Source organism: Enoplosus armatus, chromosome 1, assembly GCF_043641665.1.
Source record: "Enoplosus armatus isolate fEnoArm2 chromosome 1, fEnoArm2.hap1, whole genome shotgun sequence".
In the NCBI taxonomy this organism is placed as follows: Eukaryota; Metazoa; Chordata; class Actinopteri; order Centrarchiformes; family Enoplosidae; genus Enoplosus; species Enoplosus armatus.
The window spans coordinates 4,817,061-4,837,419 of NC_092180.1; the positions used below are offsets into that span (position 1 = coordinate 4,817,061).

Below are 20,359 nucleotides of genomic sequence, written 5' to 3' on the forward strand. Positions count from 1 at the left end.
TCAATCATGCACAACAGAGATTTTCCTCTCCCATTTCATCTCACATCCACCCCAACAACACACACACACACACACACACACACACAGTCCTTCACATCTATCTCCTGTGCAGCCCTGTCTCCTCACTCTGGCCAAAAGCATTTACTCTTTCACAACCTCAGCTGCTTTCAACTCAGCAGGACTCCAACAGTGTGCCCATGCATCTGTGGGTGTCTGCTCCCGTCCTCTTTACTTCAATGTAAGTGAAATGCAGAGAGAGAAATAACTTGGATGAGGAGGAGGAGACGAATGGTGAAATAACAGAGGAAGATGTATAAGTCTTCCAAGGTTATCTGCTGTGGTTATCAGTGTGTGTTCATACATTTTAGAGGAGAGATCTGGAAAACTTAAACAAGATAAGATAATATTAGAGAAGACAAAAACATAAGTTAGACTCAATTAGACAGTTGGCCTTGTCCATTTTTTGAGGTTATCAGCAGAGTTCAGAAGGCCACATTCAAAGACAAATACTGTTCTGGGTGAATCGTGGATAGATCAACTGCACATATGTCTCAAATGGCTTTTTGTTTCATTTCATCACCAAATGCTTCAAGCAAAAGCTGGTGAAGCTGAAGTTGGTGTGAAACACGTAAATGTAGAAATGGCGGCCAAAACTACAAACATAACATCCAGGTTGTAGAAAGAGAAGGAAGAAAATATAATATGGATGCCCCTTGGAACTGAATTCAAGACACATGTCAAAACAAAAAGAGTAATAAAACACAATTAAAGTTATGACTATAAATCAGTAAGACAAAAAGAAGATAAATGTTGACACAGTACCGTAACTGCCAGAGGTGTGTTTGTCTTTTGGGGCAAGTCCAAGTCAAGTCACACAGTTTTTGTAAGGAGTCAAGATTCAGGACTTTCAGGTCCTGGAATGCTAAAATGACATTTAAATATTTCCCAATGAACAATGAATCGATTTAGCCGCAGAATTACAGATAAACTAAACCTACTTAAGTATTCTGTAAGTCTTGTTGCCTAATGTGATGCCTAAATGGGATCATTAGGTCAAAATATGATGAATTATTACTTACGTTAAGTGTGTCATTTATACAAAGTCACTGCAGTTTTACAATGCCTACATCACCCACACTCATTCATCCCGTCAACATAAACTACAGGGCATCTGTCAACGGTCAAATGAAGCCAAAAATGCCCAAAAACTGATCTTTAAAAAAGTAGTAATAATAAAACTAGAACTATGACAATATGGACTTTTCTTTCCAACACAAAGAAATGACTCTTTTCACGACAACCTTTGATAGAAGAGCTGCAGTGAGGTAGAGAGCGGAATATGAAGAGAGCGGTAAGAGGTTCAGCTGAAAGCAGGCATCTTCCTTTTCATCACTTTCTCTGTCCTTCACCCTTTTCATTCACTTTCCACTTCAGTTTGTCTCCTCTGACTGCGCAGCCTTCAACAACAATGAACACTCGCTGCCATTTCCATAGGAACCAGGTTCACAAAGGCAGCCTGTAACCTTCCTTCTCCTTGTGAGGGTTTATGGATGTGGAGCCGACTGCCAAGAACATAAACATATATTCCTCTAATTGAGCAGTGCTTCAAGTCAGAGGCTCTCACAGCTCATACTTTTGGCCTGCAATCAAACACGGTAAAGCGTGTCATTCTGACCATGTGCCATCCAGAGCAGCGTACGCCCCCCTGAGCTCAGACAGCTGTATCAATGAAAAAAGGGGTGTTATTAATTTGATGAAACGTCTGTGAGTTATGCCTTCATTAAATTCCATCAGGGCTAATTAGTGTCCTGTCCTTGAGATGTGTGACCCTGTAACGTGCTCTTCCTGCTCTTTGACTAGTGAGGCATGAAAACAGAAATGAACAGAAAGGTGTCACAGACACCTGTATCATCTTCAGTCAGGGAATTTAAAGATGTACTCTAAGAGGTTCAACTTTTTACTTATTTCTACATCTTTTGTGCCGAGCTCTAATTTTGTGCTTTTCTTTTTTCTGTGCTGTGAATCACATGTCACATTTTCTTTCTTAGTTTTATTCTGAAGTTTAAGTTGAGGTCACGGTAAATGGCTGAAAAATTACAGATTGCCAACTCCACTGCTGAATAAGTGAGAGTAAAATGAAGAGCGAGATTGGCAGAAAGATGGGTGTAGCGTCTGCAGTGATGTGGGTGTTTATACCAGACTGTCACAGTGAAGAGGAACTGAGCCTGAACACAAACTCTTGATTTCCCAGTTCATCTTCCAACCCTCATATGTACCGTGGATAGTGGAACAGAATGAGATTGTGTATAGCTGCAGCCAAAATTAGTTTAATTGACAGTGTCTGGGCTCGCCGAAAGGCTGTGTTCGAACCGACTTTAATCCTGTGAGAAAACACAAAGCCTCTTCATTCATTTGAATGAGGCCAGTCGTCTGCCTAAAAAATTTGAACCTGGCCTTTGCCGGACCGCAACGTGACACAACCGGGCAGGTGGTGATCAGGCAAATACATGCAAGCATGTACTCTCAATGTTAACATAATATAACATGTATATTTCATGTCTCAACGGTACCTGAAGCAACCAACACAACCACTTGCCTTTTAACGTTTTAACAATACAGTTGGACATTGGGACTTGGACATTCGGAGGACCTACTACTGCTCCTTCATTTTGAAAGAAGCCAGTTTGGGAGGAGCAGCATGTGATCGGCCTCCTGGGTGCCTCCCTGTGGACGTATTCTGGACACGTCCACTTGGAGGAGACTACATCCTATCAGGCCTGGCAATGCCTCAGAATACCCCAAGACAAGCTGGGGGAAATAGTTAGGGAGAACGACATCAGGGCTACTTTGAGTAGTTTCTGCCACCACGACACACATCTGGATAAGCGGAACGAGAATGGGTTGAAAGAGGGAGATTGAGTTTAGGTGGAGCTCTTTTCTTTCAGTCATGCTTATTTAGCTGTATTTATTCCAAGCAATCCCAAAACAACGCACTTCTGAATTCAATCTGCTCTTAAACTGTATTACCAATCAAAACGATACAAAAACATTGACAAAAATAATGCAGACTTGATGTTCACTGTGAAGGATTACACAACATAAGCAAGCTTCAAGAGTCAACAGAAAGGAATGGAAATCAATGGCTGCCTTGAACTATACAGCAGTCATTCAAAAATGATCAGCCAAAATGTAAAATGCAGGATTTGTAGTTAGGGAGATAAAACTTTAACATGGATTGTTTGTTTTTCAACCAGTAGACTTATGATCACCCAGCAAAGTCCACCCCCACCCCTTCTATCCAGTGTGGCCCACTATAAACAGACAGATGTTACATGTGGGGTGAAGAGGAGAGAGGCCGGCTGAAAAGACCATTTCCTCCTCCCCGTCACCCGCCAGCAACTCCTTTCGAGTAAGATAGAGTTCCTACACGGACATTCACAACACCACATACTTTATCCTTTACTCAAACAGACACACACACACACACACACTCCCTCTTTGGTCTCTGTGCAGCTATGAAACTTTATATGAGGGAACGCAAGCACAGGACACAAGCGCACACACACACTTACACACACGAAGAGAGAGAACAGCAACATCTGCACTACGCAATTTCCACATGATTCCCACTTCGTGATTGGATCAGAAGTTTACATGGATAGCTTCATAGACACAGTCGGCCACTCTGCCTCTACTCCTATTCTCCTGAGATTCACACACACACACTCACAAAACACACACACACATTTCTCCAGTGTGATTCAGGACAATTGTGATTTCTCTGGAAATTGTTAAATTGGTATAAATGGTAAATACGTTAAAGTTCAAACAAAGTCGGGATGCCACAAACTACGCCGCTATAATTCTGCTGAAAAGAGGTATTCTTCTGTGGTTATCTGTGTGTGTGTGTTCATTGTGATTCTACATTCTCATGGTCACACACATCTGCCATTCCTGCTGAATTGTGGAAACTGCTCTCTCCCCACTGTGCATTGAAACTCTGCCTCCGTAAATTCAATTCTTCGCTGTGTTTAGAAAACGTTAAAAAACATAAAATTTCACTCCTCGCTTTTATGCTCCGACGAGCTTAATTCAATCAGTGTAATAGAAGCCAAGTCACATGGGCCTCGACTCTCCTCAGTGACACACACACACATGCAAACACACACAAACCTCCGACTATGTGATCTGTAATAAAGGGATTTCAGCCTACACACACAGAATTTCATTTCATTTCAAAAAGCACTTTTAGACACTTTTCAATAAAAATAACCTTTGATAGTTGCTGCTGAACGTATTCTGGCCTAATCTTTGGAGATATTCATACTGTATCAATAGGTGATTATATAGTCTATAACTGTAGTTCCCAACCCCTCAAGATTTATCTTGGGACCCCTTTCCTTACAATGTGACCTCTTCAAATTGCTTGTTTTACGACCAACAGCCCAAAACTCAAGGATATTTAATTTACAATGATATAAAACAGCGGAAAGCATCAAACCCTCACATTTGAGAAGCTGACTGGAATCGACTGAAGTGAGTCCAAGAGGACCAGCGTCCTTCTGCGGAGTGATGGAGCAGAGGATCGATCAGACGGTACAAATGGATTAGGTCCAGCTAGATGCTCTGATATCTGTCAGCTGCTTCCACGTGTCTCCTTAAATCACTAACGTACCGCAGATCGATACGTGGCGATCAGACTCGCTGAACATTCAACTGGCCAGTGATCAATAACACTTAGCATCCCTTCTCCCAACCCCTAACTAGCTTAAAGTGATAGAGGAAGACTGATGGAGAAAGAACCCCCACACACACACACACACACAAACACAACCACACACCTCTCAAAGAGGCTTAGGAAGTGTCAAACAAAAGGCCAGCATCTGCTTCTCGGCTCTATGAGCGAGCAGGAAAAAGAAAAAAGAGCCTCACATTGACATTTCACGTCAATACACAGAAGTGTAAAAGAGGAGCAGTGAAGATCTCCTCCTCTTAACAAACTGACATGCTCTGAAGGAAAAAAAACTCCTGTCTGCCTCTGCTGCCAAGACTTCCCTCCAGCCAAACGCGGTCGGGTGCCAAAAGTCACTCAAGCATTTTTCTGCACGGGGCATACACCACGCAGAGCGCCTCGTTCTGCCTCTGCATCAGGAACACTACCCTGCCTGGACCAGTGACCCATTCACTGTTTCACTGGGTGATGATCGGATCCATATGGGTCCAATTAGATTTTCTCTTTCTATTCTAGACTATTTATGCAGGAAAACTCTGCCTGAGCTCACTTGTACCTTTCTAGGCAAATTCAGAAATCATGCACATTTTGCACAAATTTGCACCTGGGAGTCTTGGCTGAAAGGTCGGAGTTTGAGGCCTTGCTCATGGGGACTGAATTATATATATATATACTGGGTCACAAACAAGTTAATTATATGTATAGTATAGTATAGTATATGTATGGGACTGATATTGTGTACAGGTATTTCATTACCATCATCTCACCAACACATCAGGTTTCTGATTGCCACAACAGGACCTCTTATATTCAGCAGAGAATTGCTGATTTACTCTTTACTACCGCACTCAACCACCAACAACTTTCCATTCTTAAAATTACAGAAAACCTTTAAAACCAAATTAAAATATCCAAATAACAATAACAAACATTTAAGGCTGGGAATCCAACCTTGATACTGTTTTGGTACTGACCAAAATGTGTCTGTAGTACGGAAAGTTAATATGGAATGTCTGGTCAGATTTGCCCCCCTTTTATATTATTATAAATCATATCAATATCTGTTTTGTTCACTGTGGATCATGTACCAGCTTCTACCAAATGCTTCTTACATGAATGCTTGTTCAAGTTTCAAATTGGACCAATTCAGAGTCAATACATCTTAGGGTAAGTCACAGTGAGATAGGAACAAAGAGAGAAGGAAAGAGTGGAGGATAAGGATAAAAGAGGAGGATTGTGAACTCACTGCATCCGTCCTCGTCGCTGTGGTCCCCGCAGTCGTTATCGCCATCACACTGCCACTGGGCCGGGATGCAGGTACACTCTCCGAACGCACTGACCGCACATGTGAAGTGGTTCCTCCCACACGAACACTCAGCGCTGCCCTGAACTCCTGCACACACAGAGGAAGAGACGGTTAGATCTAATCAGACATGTTTAGGTCGATTAACTTGCTTTGTTTGAGGAATTTATAAAAGAAAGTAGAGATCCTGCCAGGTAAACATAAGTGGCTCATTTTCCCATCATTTACTCATCACTGTGAAATTAAATGTGCAGGTGGACACATGTCAGTTGAAAAACCACAACCTGCCTCTGAATCCTGAGTCAGGCAACAAAACATGCAGCAGAGGAGGAGTAAGCCAGAGAAGGGGGGGGTTTACTGTGACACCCATGACAGGACTGTGGTTCTGTGTTCTCAGGCCAAACCCACCAATCCAGCTGAATATTGAAACAATGACTTTTACCCATGTGACCTCTTGCTTTGTTTTTTTCATTATGATATATTCACCCTCCTTAACTACTCCCTACATATCCTCTGTGTGTGTCACCAAAAGTTTCACAAAACCACAGCCATGTGTTGAAAAATCTGTTTAGTGTATTTTAATGTGATTTTCTATTTGACTTCTTTCTATTACACTCCACCTGCCTGGGACTCGACGGACCAACTCTTAAAGCAGAACACCACCAGGTCCTGAAGGTACATCTTCAACAGAAGGTGTCCTCCATATTCTGGCTTTGGAAAAGAAGTTTAATTTATGGAAGTTGCTGGTTGAATGCTTACAGTTCTTTCTCCCTAAATGACCTTGATGCAGGATGAAGTAAAAGCAGCTGAGAGCTTGTTTTTACATCTTTTTCAGCAAGTTCCTGTAAAGTCTAAAGTCTGTCCGAGTCAGGTCTCAAATCTTCTCAACTGAACTATGTAATGGTGTTTTTACATAGATGACAGCATGTCCTTTCAACGCACAGGCCTTCTTATATATGCAAGACCTGCCTGATGCTTTCATATATATTGTAATTCTGGTCTAATCTAGTTTTAAAGGAAGGAAGGTCTCAAGCACTATTCTTTGTGACTTAACTGTGACCCCAGTCCAAGTCTCACGTCCTCGGTTCTACAGCAGAACAGTGACAAAATGTATAACGCCTAATAAGCTACCATGGTGATTCACGCAGCTATGTTCATTTCTTTGTTTTAGGAGGCTCAATATATTAGCATTAGAGCTGTGTACTGTAAACGACGGCCTAATACACTCCATACAGCCACACACTATGTCACCATGTAGAAATGAGACTTCACAAACGTGTGTGTGTGTGTGTGTGTGTGCGCAATTGTGTCTGATCTTAATATGAATGGCTTTCATTAAATGAACCTCCTCTGTAAGAACATCAACATGTGTGTTGTATGTATAACAGACCGAGGCAGTATTATGACCATGAGTGTTCAGCTGTATAGCCTCAGGTTGTTGTAGCTTCACAGAGCGAGCGGGTTTTAGATCTAAATTTTCCTGTCAACACGTACTGTGCCGTTTCCAGCTGAGATCCTTTGTGATAACTAGCGTCTTTTAAATGCAGCATCAAGCGATTTATTTAGTGGATATTCCCCCGAAGGTTCTTTCTCCTCCTCAAAACAAAGCTGATATGATAATGTTGTTGGACTGTACTGACACCTATCAGCATAATTATCAATGCTAGAGCTAGAAATTGATAACTAAGTCAATTTATCTGACAGAAAACAATTCAGGTGTCATTCAAAATGCGGATGTGCGATACAAGCAAAATAACAATATTTGAATCAAAGGTGTCACATTATCAGGTATTTTTCAACTATCCAGTAAATCATAAGACAAAGAGCAAAGATTAAAGCTAAGCCTGAAAATAAGAAATAAATGTTCTGCTTTCCTGTCCTGTTACAGCCATCCACACAATGGAAATGGGCTTCGCTGCCCTAAATGTCACCACGTCAAACCCACAAACAAGTCAGGTGAACAACAGGGCTCATACCCACTGAGACTATCCAGTAACAGGTGATGCAGGCCGACATGTTGAACCTGCTCTTCAGGCCAACAGTCAGACAGTCAGACAGAAAACTAAACTTTCCCTTCACCTGCTGCTGCCAGAGGCCGGTGTGTGAGCCGTGAGTCAGAAAGAACCTCCAGCAGAGAAAAAGAAAACAAAGACCACCAAAGATCCTCCACTGCTGGTTACTACAGCATGATACTGTCTAAACAGGCCTGGTGTGGAACAAGACAGGTGGTCCCCCAAAGGTAAACAGAGATGATCCCGCAAACCCACCCGGACACCACGCCTAAACCTGACCCACCTACAGCAGCAGCCAGCCACCAACGTCCTGCGTTCACCGACCAAACCGAGCCGGAAGCTGCCACGGAGTCTCAGATCTAACCAGGTGGCATTCAACCTCTATTTCACCGTTTCACAGCTTGCTGTTGTTAAATAGTTAAATGACGAGTGTGAAGAGGAGTTGAGGAGAGAGCAGTGGGGCCAAAACACACAATGGTAACCCGGCCCGGAGAGCGGGTGGCCACACGCTTTGAACGATGTCAAAAGGCTGCCAGTTAATTAGGCGTGGACCTCCCTGGAGACTACCTGGAGGGTCGGAGCTGCATCTTTCTTTCACCATGTGAGTGTAACGCCATAAAAAGTGATAAGCGGGAAATTGGGGAGGAAAATGAACCATCTGACAATGCGAGGGGCAAGACGGGAGCGTGGAGGGAATGAGTCAAGCCTTTTGTCCGTCCTCTGTCTTCCTACCACCCTTCCGCTGCTGGTGTCCAGCTGTAAAAGTGTCGCTTCAGAGAGACAGCTGCGTCTCAGCGTGTCAGCAACTGTTCAGCTCGAACCATCCCAAAGCAGCTGCATTCAGCTGCGCCGCACGACGTCGCGCAGCGCTGCACAATGAGAATGGACACAACTGGCGTCCCACCTCGCTGTCAGACAACAGTGTTCATCCTTCGTCACTTCTCGCCGTGTGAGACTGCTGACAGGACGAGACGCCTGACTGATCACGTATACAGGACGGCTGTTCACCTGTAATCACTGTCGTTCACCATTCACACTGAACAGAGAGGACTGCAGCAGTGTTTTGGCTTTCTCGATATTAAGATACCGCTGAGCACTGAAAATACATATAAGACGAACACGATCATAATAATAGAAACACCTGTTTTTAGACATTTTAAAGAAAACAAGCAGATATACCAGTCTTGATGTGTTTCAGATGTAGTGTCACATTTAAATAGAATTACAGTAACTCACCAAAACCAACTTAAAAAGACCCAGGAAGACTTCAAAGCGGGTAAACATTTGTGAGGCCGATGCAATTTGATTGTTTATTTCTAATTCTAGAGAGCCATGTTTCGGCACATCCTGCCTTCATCAGGATGAAGAATCAAATGATAAATTGAGTTGAATACCTGTACATGTAAATTATTTCCAAATGGGCCACAGAATGATTCTCCGTTGACTGTTTTTAGCACTTTACAAGTTTCTCAGTCAGTCTTTAAGGCCCACGATCTTGTAACATGACATGTAACAGAAAATTGTGTCTGGTTCGTTCCTGCAATAAAGACATTGCAGGAATTTTTTGAATTTATTCCCTTTGAAACAGCAAAACACAACAGAAAGCCCTTATAGATTGGGCCAGGCCTTTCACTACACATATTCATTTATGCTATAGTTATATAAAATATTGATTGACGGAACTTTAATGAGTGTATCCACCATTTCCCAGGCTCCTGCTCCTTCTTATCTCTCCATCACAACATATGGAAGCTCTAAAGCTGCTCCAACACTCAAAGAACACATTCACTGAATTCCCCGTGGTTATGATGGCTCTGGGTTACAGTGACTTGGCTTCAAGAGGCCAAACAGCTCATCCTCCCTGCTCGTTCCCCCTCTCCATCGGCTCATCTGCACCTACTAATTTGCCCGCCGTAGGTCAGGCCGCCCTGGTGCGGCGAGCTGGTAACCACGGCAGCACATGTCGAGCCCTGATGGGAAAAAAGACGCAAGTGTGGAGGAACAACATGCATGAGCAGATTCACACATGTACCACTTTTCAACCACAGGGAAATTCTTAAAACGGTTTTCGTTTTCGAAGTATGTAAACAAAGCACCAAACAAACAAGTTGATGCCAAATCTTCAAAGCATTGCTAAAAATCTTCCTGGACAGACCCGTCATCACAAGCTCATCCCTCTGGTTTGCTCACTCACACACAAAACACACACACGCAGGAGTGTTTGAAATGTGAAGCAGTTGGTCGGCAGCAGGGTTCTTTTCACGCCTGCTCATCTCAGACTTTCATTAAAACTCCAGTCTTATCACACCGCAGCGCTCAATCATTTTCTGGTGACGTAACTCAGCAGGAGGGTGTGTGTGTGTGTGTGTGTGTGTGTGTGTGTTTTGCTGGCTTGCCTTTAAGGCCAAACCATATTAACACTCTCCCAACCTGACCGGAGTCTTCTTTACAGACACTCGTTTATGCATGGTCAGCGTGTGCAGTACTTCATTCAAGAGCAAATAACACCAGGCAAACACACACACACACACACACACACACACACACACACACACACACACACACACACACACACACACACACACACTCAAAGACACGCTCAGCCAAGTCATTGCCAATTAACTAAGTGCAACCCAGAAGCATGTGGGAGGATACTGTCCTTTATTCCCTTGAAATGAGCGAAAACAACATAATTACACGCTTAGTGATATATCATCGTCCTGCTGCTGAGGGTTAAAAATAAAGGCCTCTGAGATCAAACAAGGGGAGGGGGGAATGAAAGGATAGTGCTGCTATGGAGCTGTATACAGTACACACACACACACACACACAGTGCCATCATCCGCGGCTGGCCAGCAGTCTCTCTGAAGTCAGTTCAAAGATAACACTGACTTGGCCAGGGATGAGTGGAAGGCTGCTGGACGGGCATGTGGGCTGGCACTGGGTGGAGGGAGTGGGGGGGTGGGTGTGGTGGAATACATGCGAGTTTAAAAAAAAAAAAAGACAGACAGAAAGAGGGCGGAAATATCCATACAGAGAAAAAATTTAACTCGTAAGTGTGGGAGTGTATTTTTCATTAACAAGTGGAACAATCTGCCAGCATCTTGAGATAATCCAACATAATCCGCCAAATCTCATTTTCTCTGAACAAAGTGTCAACATCTCAAAATAAAACACAACTAGGATGCACTCCACGAGCACTGAACAACCCTCCAACTTGCAAAGCTACAGCCTCCAGAAGTGATTATATTGATAATGTTTATCATATTATGACAAACATCCCATGATGCTTTGCGTATGAACACACAATGCGCTTTGTGTGTTCATACTCGCACACAAAGCATGTTATGTGCTGAGTTACACATTAATATGGAACCATGTGCAATATTAAACATAAATGTTAGCCTAGAGCTCATTTACATTTGCATTGAATAAATAATAGAGCTAAAATAATGAAAATCCTAAATCTATGTCAGCCAAAGACTAATCACTTGATCTTTGGACCAAAGGAGACGCATCCAGCACAAGTAAACCAAACCTGTTTGTGAGAGAAGTTGCTCACAAGTAAACTGGTTTACACTGGGAGCATATTCTCTCCAGCTTGGCAGACTTCAAAAAGAACGATTCTGAACCTCAGATGAAGTCAGTGTTTGGATGGCCGTATCTTGCTGTGTGTTATACTGTGTGGTCTGTCTGGTCACAGGGCCGTGAAGGGGTTAAGGAGGGAGAGGGGCGAGCGTGTCGTACTACGTTTCATTTTCCACTACTGTCAGCCCTTAGTGATGACTCTGGCCTCCGCTCACTGTACTTATGTGGCTTTGGGACTCAATATACATGTGTGTGTGTGTGAACATGTGTGTGCACTGTATACAGTAAGTGAACGAAGGGAGGACTCTGTATTATGATCAAAGAGAAAACACATAAAAGATCCATCGCGACTATTTCCATTAACTCTGTTTTCTGTGTTGGACACGAGTTTTAAGGATTTAATGACCTAATGGGAAACTGGACGACTACTTTTCCACAAAGATGACATACATGTTTAAAGGGACAAACTCATACACAAGATGTTGATGCTGACGATGAAGCCGTTGAACAGGACGGAGGCTGCACATGGGACGGACGGTAGAGCGAGTGCAAAGTAGATGAAGATCTGCAGCTCCGACTGTCATAAGCCTGTGTGGGAGGACTCCTGTGGTGTTTTTATGAAGTGTGGGTGAGAAAGTGAGTGTTCTGCATGGAGTCAGAGAGGAGGGGTGAGGAGGGCAAAGAGAGACAGAGAGTGAAAGTTCAATCTATTTGTTCAACGGCTGCAGAGGCCGCAGCGTGAACGCCACGCCACTGAGATGAAAGGGATGCTGTTGGAAGAGAAACAGTTTCCACCTCAATACTTGTTTTAATACGAAACGAAATGTTTCCAAAGCACAGATTATCGAAAACTATCGAAAGTTGACACTGAATGCCTGGTCAAATTCAGAGCCTTGTTGACGTAACAGTTGGTTAATATTCCAAATTTAAATCATGATTTGGCTTTGAATTTCAGTTTTGTTTATTCTGCGTCTGCAGTTCAAAGAGCATCACTGCAGATTTACAGTAGAATGTGAGACTTTGAGCATTTCAGTGCAAATACGTATTGGCTTTAGAATGAATAGGATTGTGTGTGTGTGTGTGTGTGTGTGTGTGTGTGTGTGTGTGTGTCAGGCCTGGCAGTGTAAACACAGAGGAGCTCTGAGCTCTGCCTCTGGCTGTGAACACTAGACTTGCTGGGTAATGTGCTGAGTGAGCACTTGGTGTCCAAGCTTGCTCTAATCCACAGATTGTCTCTTTGGCCAGCTGACCCACCCCCCCCCCACACACACACACACACACACACACACACACACACACTCACAACTCCCCACTTTAACCCCCAAAATCCCCCAACAGGGGCCTCTATCAGGGATACACGGGTCAGAGCTTCAGCTGAGCCCAGAGCTCAGTGCTCCTTCCTGGGAAGAGTTGATTTTCCAGTAAGGGTCTAATTTCCATTTGGATTACGGTGCATCAGTTATTAAAATCCCAAGATCCCTCTTTCAATCGGTTCCTTCTTTCAGTGAATGTATGGTTTTACAATAATTGTTCTAAGTGAACTAATTGACAAGTATTTTGATCATCGATTAATTGTTTAAGTCAGTGGTTCCTAAGCCAGATCCCGGATACCCACAGTCCTGCTTATTTTCCAACAACTGCCCTGCTCTGCCCACACCTGATTAAATAAAGGAGAGGTTTTCAGTCAACCAAGAGTTGCTGCCTTACAGATCTTGGTTGGCTGAAGGGTTGGGAACCACTGGTTTCAGTCATATATCAAGAAAAATACTAAACATTCTTTGGTTTCAGTTTGTCAAATGTGTTTTCTGCCTTTTACGGTTCTTTGTCTCTATAAATTGAATATCTTTGGGTTTCTAACGGTTGGTCTGGTAAAACATGCAGTTTGAAGACAACACCTTTTTATCTGACATTTTACAAATGAGAAACAGTAGTTTGACTTGCATCAAGCTGCTAAAGTACGGCAGGAGATTGGCTTGATGAAACACTACAGTACACAATGCCAGTCCTAAACCATCTTCAAAATGTCAAGCACATGTATCAAACAGTTGACGACATCGATCAGTGCTAACATCCAGCCATATGAGAGACACCCATGAATGTAATGTTCATGGTTCATACATTACTATCCTAAAGCTTCATCCTACAATCCTACATCTACGCCATGGGATGCAAAACCTCAAAAATGTCCAATTAACCCAAACCAAGTGACCCGTTTCCACTGCAAACATCTATTGTTCTGTGGAGGCAAATCAAAACCATGTTTCTGGGTTGGAAAAGCCGTGGACGTCACTCTGCTCAAATGAAAGTAGCTGAACCAACAGGAATGTTAACATTGCTGTGCTTGAACCAGAGTCCAGGTAGAATAATCACAGAATAACTGAAACAGAGAGAAGTGCACGGAAAGTAAATAGGCTGTCTGCTCCAATCTGAAATCTCTTGAGTGGGACAATTTTACTATGTCCGGCTGGACGTCTCTGCAGCACACGACTGCTGGTGAAGTTTTAGATTTTTCCTCTGTGTGTGTGTAACTAGTGTCTGGATCAAGTCCAGTCCAGTGGAGTCAGTCTGCAAGTGCTACACGAGCCGCATGTCTGCCAAAACTTCCAGCCTGGACCCTCCCTGTAACAGAACCCCCCCCCCAGAGATCAGTACCTTTCCCTGGGATTTATCGATCACCTGCTCTGGGGCTGCTCGCTGACAGACTGAAATCCACCCGAAGTACAAATCAAACTGTGGCAGCCTACAGGAGAACGTACAGCAAACCAGGATAGATAGCAGAATCACTTCTACAAAAATAGGCATTACACCTGAGGATCTGGTTTTACAACACTTTTGCAAGAATGATGATCCTAAAAATTGCAATTATTAGTTGTGAATAGTGGTGAGTACACCAACTCCTCAGGGTCAATGACAAAATATGTAGCTTTTTGCATTGGAGCTTTGTCCACTGGTGACAAAAGCACAGCCATTCATCCCTCTAATCAGTTGTGATAAAGTATGTTCCTGTTTAAAAGCTTACAGAAAGACTGCAAAAGCCACAGAAACAATCATGATGCAATAACTGTTGCAGATAGTTGGTTGCTGAGCTCTTAACCTTATTAACATTGCTTACACAGGTTTCATTTTGTGCTAAACCGAATGAAACAATTAGAACAAACAAAAGACTGAAAGGTTGGGGTTTTTTTGCACCTTGTCCAAACATGTAATATCAAACTCTGTATCACCAAAATGCACATACAAATCACATCACATCCTTACTTACATTTCACTGAGCCACTGTTGACATATCAGAACACCTGAATCACTTTTTTTTTTTCCATCTGTAAAGCTCTGTAACGCACCAAAACCAGAACGGTCAATTTCTGAACATGAGCAAGTACAGTCCTGAACAGGCCTCATGGCAGCGCCGACGCCAGATCAGTATTAGCAGCTCCGTTTGGTCCGTGTCTGTGAATGTGAACTCACAGTGAAGGGATAAGTGTAATAAGAGGAGATTATTCCATGCGGGCGAGCTGTAACTCACTTTATGGGCTTTGACTGGATGAGGAGAGCAGGCACTGAGGTCCAGCTCTGTAATATCCAGTTATAAACTGACGCAGCATGAAGGGCTCCGCTCCGCAGCTCTAACCTCCTCCATGTTGGCACCAGACGCTCTATGATGTTAACATTTGGGATTTGGGGCAAAAACTGGGCTTGTAAATTTCAGATCTCTGAGTAAGAGTTTGCCAGTTTCAGTATATTGACCTCTCTGTTTTCTACATCAGTCCAACATTCAGCCATTAAAATGAGCTGCTAACTACGAGGAGGGCTCAAACAAGCGCGCGCGCACACACACACACGCGTAAAAACATACTCATGCATGTGCAAATGAGCACACACTGGCAGTCAAATGCTTCCAGTCTTCCTAATTATTAGTCAAAGTGGTCAATAAACATCATAATAGAGCCGGACCGATACTGTGTTTCGAAGGCTGATACGGATATTGATATTTAAATTGAAAAAAAGAAAACAATAATAATCTGATGACAATATATTAGCCAATGCTTTTTTGACATAGAACACAAACCGATCCACCGAGAAACTGTGACAGATTTGTGAGATATTTCACACAATAAACCTTTATTCTCAACAACAGTAAGTATTTTTTTTTCATTATTCCAAATAGGCATTTTTTGATTTTAAGAGTAAATTTTTTATCAGCAAGCTGCACTGAAATAATAAATGCAAACACCAACACAACAAATAAAGATAAAGGCTTCTTATTCTCACTAAGAAAAAAACATTTTACTCTTGTTTTTGTACAGTGTGAAAACAGCTCCAGTAAGTTTCTATATTAGTGCCAAATTAAATCCCTGTCAATCACCTGAGACCCTCAGGAGGAATCGAAGTCTTCACCAGTAAATAATTCCTTCAAAACAAGTTGCCTAACAAACATCACTGTGAATCTCTTTTCATTTGAGAATGTATTTCTAAGAATACATGAACATCTTGAAGTTATGAAACCTCATAAGACACACACCCTGGTCCCCACAGGACAACAAAACCCTGAAGCATTCCAGAGGAGGTGGGAGTGGAGAGTTTGGAGGGCGGTGGGGGTGGAGGGATGTTAAATTGGTGACTTGGAAGGCAGAGCCTTTCCAGAAGCGAAGCGGACAACCTGTGGTTGGGGTTGAATTCTTTCCCTCTCTGGCTCCTTTTAGAAAAAGAGGAGAAAACGGCAAACACAGACCCCTCCATTCAGAGTAATTTATCCCTATGGCCAGGCCTTCTTTACCGGCTGCAATAGCCCCCTTCCGGGGCTGCCCAGCAGGATGCCTGCGAGTGGCGTGTGAAACTCTCCTGTCTCCTTCAGCTCAAAAGGGAAGGATGAACAATGGCCCTCGCCAGGCGCTGGCTCTGAACAATCCCTCTCTCCGCTTCGCTCTCTGCCTTACTTTCTCCGTCTCTAAAAGCAACCACAAGCTATTCCCGCAAAACCCACATTCCTCTATCCGTCCAATACCGTCCGTCAGCGGCCATTTCCTTCAACATGAACCGTTTTCTCACACCCGTTCCTCTTTACTTCCCTCTTACCTCAAAATCTTCGCTCGGTTTCCCATCCATTTCTCTTTGCCACAACACTTCTCGTCTTCCCTTTTGGTAACACTAAGACAAACACTCTGAATCGAGGCGAAGGGGAGCACGAAGCGCCCCACATTTTTCTGGGTTCTCAGGACCCCATTTGACCCTCCCATTGCCCCAATCATCCAAACATGGGTGACTCATCCTCCATCACCATGTCTCACCCCGACCATCTTTCCATCTTTGAAAAAGCCCTGCTGGATCTTTACAGCCTGAAGGGACTTGGACCAAACTCAGAGAGCGGGTGAACAAAGCAAATTATTGGTCTGATTAATAGCATATTTGTCAGGGTCGAAATTACAACTGACTGTGATTTACCGTACCCCATGTGAGATTTTCATAACACATGGAACACAACAGTGAAAACAATGAAAATGAGTGTGGACAGCGAGACAGCTTTGTGCCATTACAATAAACTCCATAGCATGTCTCCTTCCCCAGGCGGAAGATGTTAAGAGAGCGAGCTGGGCTTCAGCAGAACATGTGGTTCATCAGTTCGCATGGCGACTCTCCAACTGGTTCAGGCTGAGAAACAGGCAAAGTACATGTCAGTCTGATCAATCGATAACAAAAAAACACTGTTTCTGAACTCCTCTGTGGGAGTCTGCAGTTGGGGGAAGGAAATGTGTACAGTTTCCCCACAGAAGGAGCCTCAGCAACAAGCTGCACAGCTCTTGCGGGAAGCCATTTTCCCCCCAGCACTCAACCATTCACCAGTGGCTCCTACAGAGCTATTGAGCATTCACCAGGCACCTCCACATCCCGACAAGCGCAACAAAAAGCATTTTAAAGCAACACTCCCCGCAGTTCCCACACTATTTCACCTGTCAAACGCTTACAAAACAGTCGAGGAAGGCCAAATGCTCCTCAGGGGCGCCACAGCACACCTCTTGCCAGCCTCGGCCCCACTAAAGACGTAGTTATTCCTCTCAAAGAAAGAATACACTCTAAATCTTTCCCACCTACTATCATGAGCAACTATTCTGAGCTTCAAGGCCCAGACAGGACCTTCCACCTTGACAAGCATCACCTAAAGTAGAGCAGGAAACCTGAAGAAAGCATTTCCTCACAGAGCCAGACTCCCAGAGCGAGAGGATGAGTCATCTGGGACTGATGCTCAGGAAATCAATACAAACCAATTGTCTGTTTGAGGAAGGAGACAACAGAAAAGGCAAAGAAAGGGCAGAGCCTGAGATCCGTTGTGCTGTAGGAAATTAGAGGCGTCTGCAGAGTCAGAACCTTGTCCGGCTGATTGATCGTTTGAGTAAACTAGAAAGATGTCCGGGTCTCGCATAGCTTCACGGAGGTCTGACGAAGAGAGTAAGAGCAACTCCTCAGGTCAATCATTTACTCAAGTCTTCAATTTAAATTCAGAGGAACATAGCTCTGCAGACCACAGGTGTTATATTACAGCTAGCTCATACTTCGACTTGTGCTATTTTTAATAAATAAACAGTTTAGATGAAAACAACCAGTGACTGTGCAAAATTCCTTATCTATTCCTCCTTGGCCATAAAATAGGCAAAAACTGTTGTTTCTTATGGGTTTTAGTGCAAATGCAAATACAATCACACTAAACCGAGGAACAAAAAACATGGTGTATCATTCTTCAAACACCTCCGTTAGGTACACCCAATATCACAAAAACTGAATTTAGATTTCTGCAGTAGGATATTTTTCAAGACAATATGTTTGTTAAAATTCGCAGGCAGCAGTTGAGACCTCTGACAGTTAACAGTGTTAATGGATGACATTTAATAGCATCGTCTTACTATCAATATATAGAAACAAAAATTGCTACAGTTTTGGAGTCATAAATGATCAGATGTAATTCATATTAAAAGGTAAAAAACACTACATCCCGAGTACTTAAACTCCGAGTAAACATCGTACAGATTTGTAACGTTGGATAACTGGTGTTTGACAATAAGGTGACAAAAGGCGAAACCCTGTAGCTTATCTAATGACAGGCTTTTATCTCCCTCCTGTGTGAATTAGAGACAACTACTCAGTAAATTTGCAGCTCTCTAACTCATTTTAAGAGGCAAAGTAAAACTCCCACTAAAGATACTTTTTCAATTTTCCGCTGTGTGTGTAGGATGGAGAGGTACAGCTTCACTTAGGCTAATTATAGACCGTCTCTAACTGGTTTTGTTGCTATGGTGCACATAATCCATTATCTGCATATCAGGGATGTTAAAATATAAAACTGGCTGAGTGTTCGTTTGCTGTGTTTGACTAGAAATTCAGCAAAAAAAACACAATCTGTTAATGCAAATAAAAACCAATCGCACTAAAAAATATAAACAGGTTTTGAGGTTTTGGTTAATGCAGCTCTGAAACACTTGAGCTTCTGTCCTACCTCTTGTTGCCAGAGCGCTCTGCAGCACAGCAGCTCGGTTTGACTCTGGAGGAGAAGTTAAACATGACAGAAAGCTTTTCACCTGCCTGCAAGTAGAAATGACAGCAGCCCACTCTGCTGCCCTAATAAACCTCCCGTTTAAATAGACGGCACAAATATTTGCTCTGTCAGTCTGAGGTGCTTAATGCGCAGCAGCCTTCAGATCACGTTGGACTGAAGATGCAGTTATGTATCCCCTCTGGCAGAAGAATAATTACGATCCGGTGTTATGACAACTGTTAATGGATCATCAACAGCCATAAGGAGGTGGGCCCTCATCAAAGTTTCATTTGTAGACGCTGCAATCATCGAAATCACAACATAATCCCATTCTTCGAGTTAAGCTCCCCACCTTGATCAACAATAAAAGCTGAAATCAAGTGTGCATGTGTGTGTGTTTGTGTGTTTTTCAGTCCCAAGCCATCGTCTGTTGTTTAATATCTGCCTGGGATGATGCGCCTGGTGTCCTGTTTTAGACCCTCATAAAAGGAAAATCAAGATGCAACTCAATAAACGTTAATTTGGCATTTCGGAATATGAAGACATCAATCTTAATGCGGCCCCCCGTCAGCTCGTGATGGCAGTTTCATGAGATCAACTCATCACCCAAAACAGCAGTGGTGTAATGAGGGAGAAGGAGGGGAGAGCAAAAGGAGAGAGGGCGATAGAAAAGAAGATATTTCAAGGATCATTTCAGTTCATTACAAATGCAGGTCTTGTTTTCATTGCTTTGGCCATCATTTCTATCAGTAATAATAACATGGTGCTCACCAGGCTAATCTGGCTAATTTGAAATCTGGGAACATGGCAATATGGCAAGAAACACCAGCAGTCATGTAATAATACAGATTTAAAACAGTTGAGACAAACTTAACAGTAACATTACTGCCCAAACTGTCGGCTGTAAACATCCAGACTGACTTCCAACTCTGACCAACCGAAGTCGAGCATCCTTTCAATTTTCCAATCAAATGAGTTATTACCAACATTTCAGCTACAGTTCATGTCCGTTGTATCTCCTAATGAATTTGGTTAATCAGGCTAAACTGATCGTTTACAACCTGTCTGATCGCTTGGCTGCTCGTGTTTCTTGCAGTGATGTCTCAATGTTCCAAGATTTTAGCAATAACAAATTAGAAATGACTCATAACTAATAGAAATGATGGCCATAACAACTAAAGTAAGACCGAGAAAAATGGTTA

The 20,359-nt window shown here is 43.0% G+C and overlaps 1 protein-coding gene across 1 annotated transcript in view; it reads right to left on the reverse strand.

Annotated features, from left to right (window-relative positions):
* The window catches only part of lrp4 (low density lipoprotein receptor-related protein 4), a 56,170-nt gene extending 50,176 nt beyond the window's left edge, over positions 1 to 5,994 (reverse strand). Inside the window, exon 1 of the mRNA XM_070901781.1 lies at positions 5,979 to 5,994. Coding sequence (XP_070757882.1) covers position 5,979 — 1 coding nt within the window. The 5' untranslated portion in view covers positions 5,980 to 5,994. The remainder of the gene's footprint in view (positions 1 to 5,978) is intronic.
* Positions 5,995 to 20,359: the final 14,365 nt, after the last annotated feature.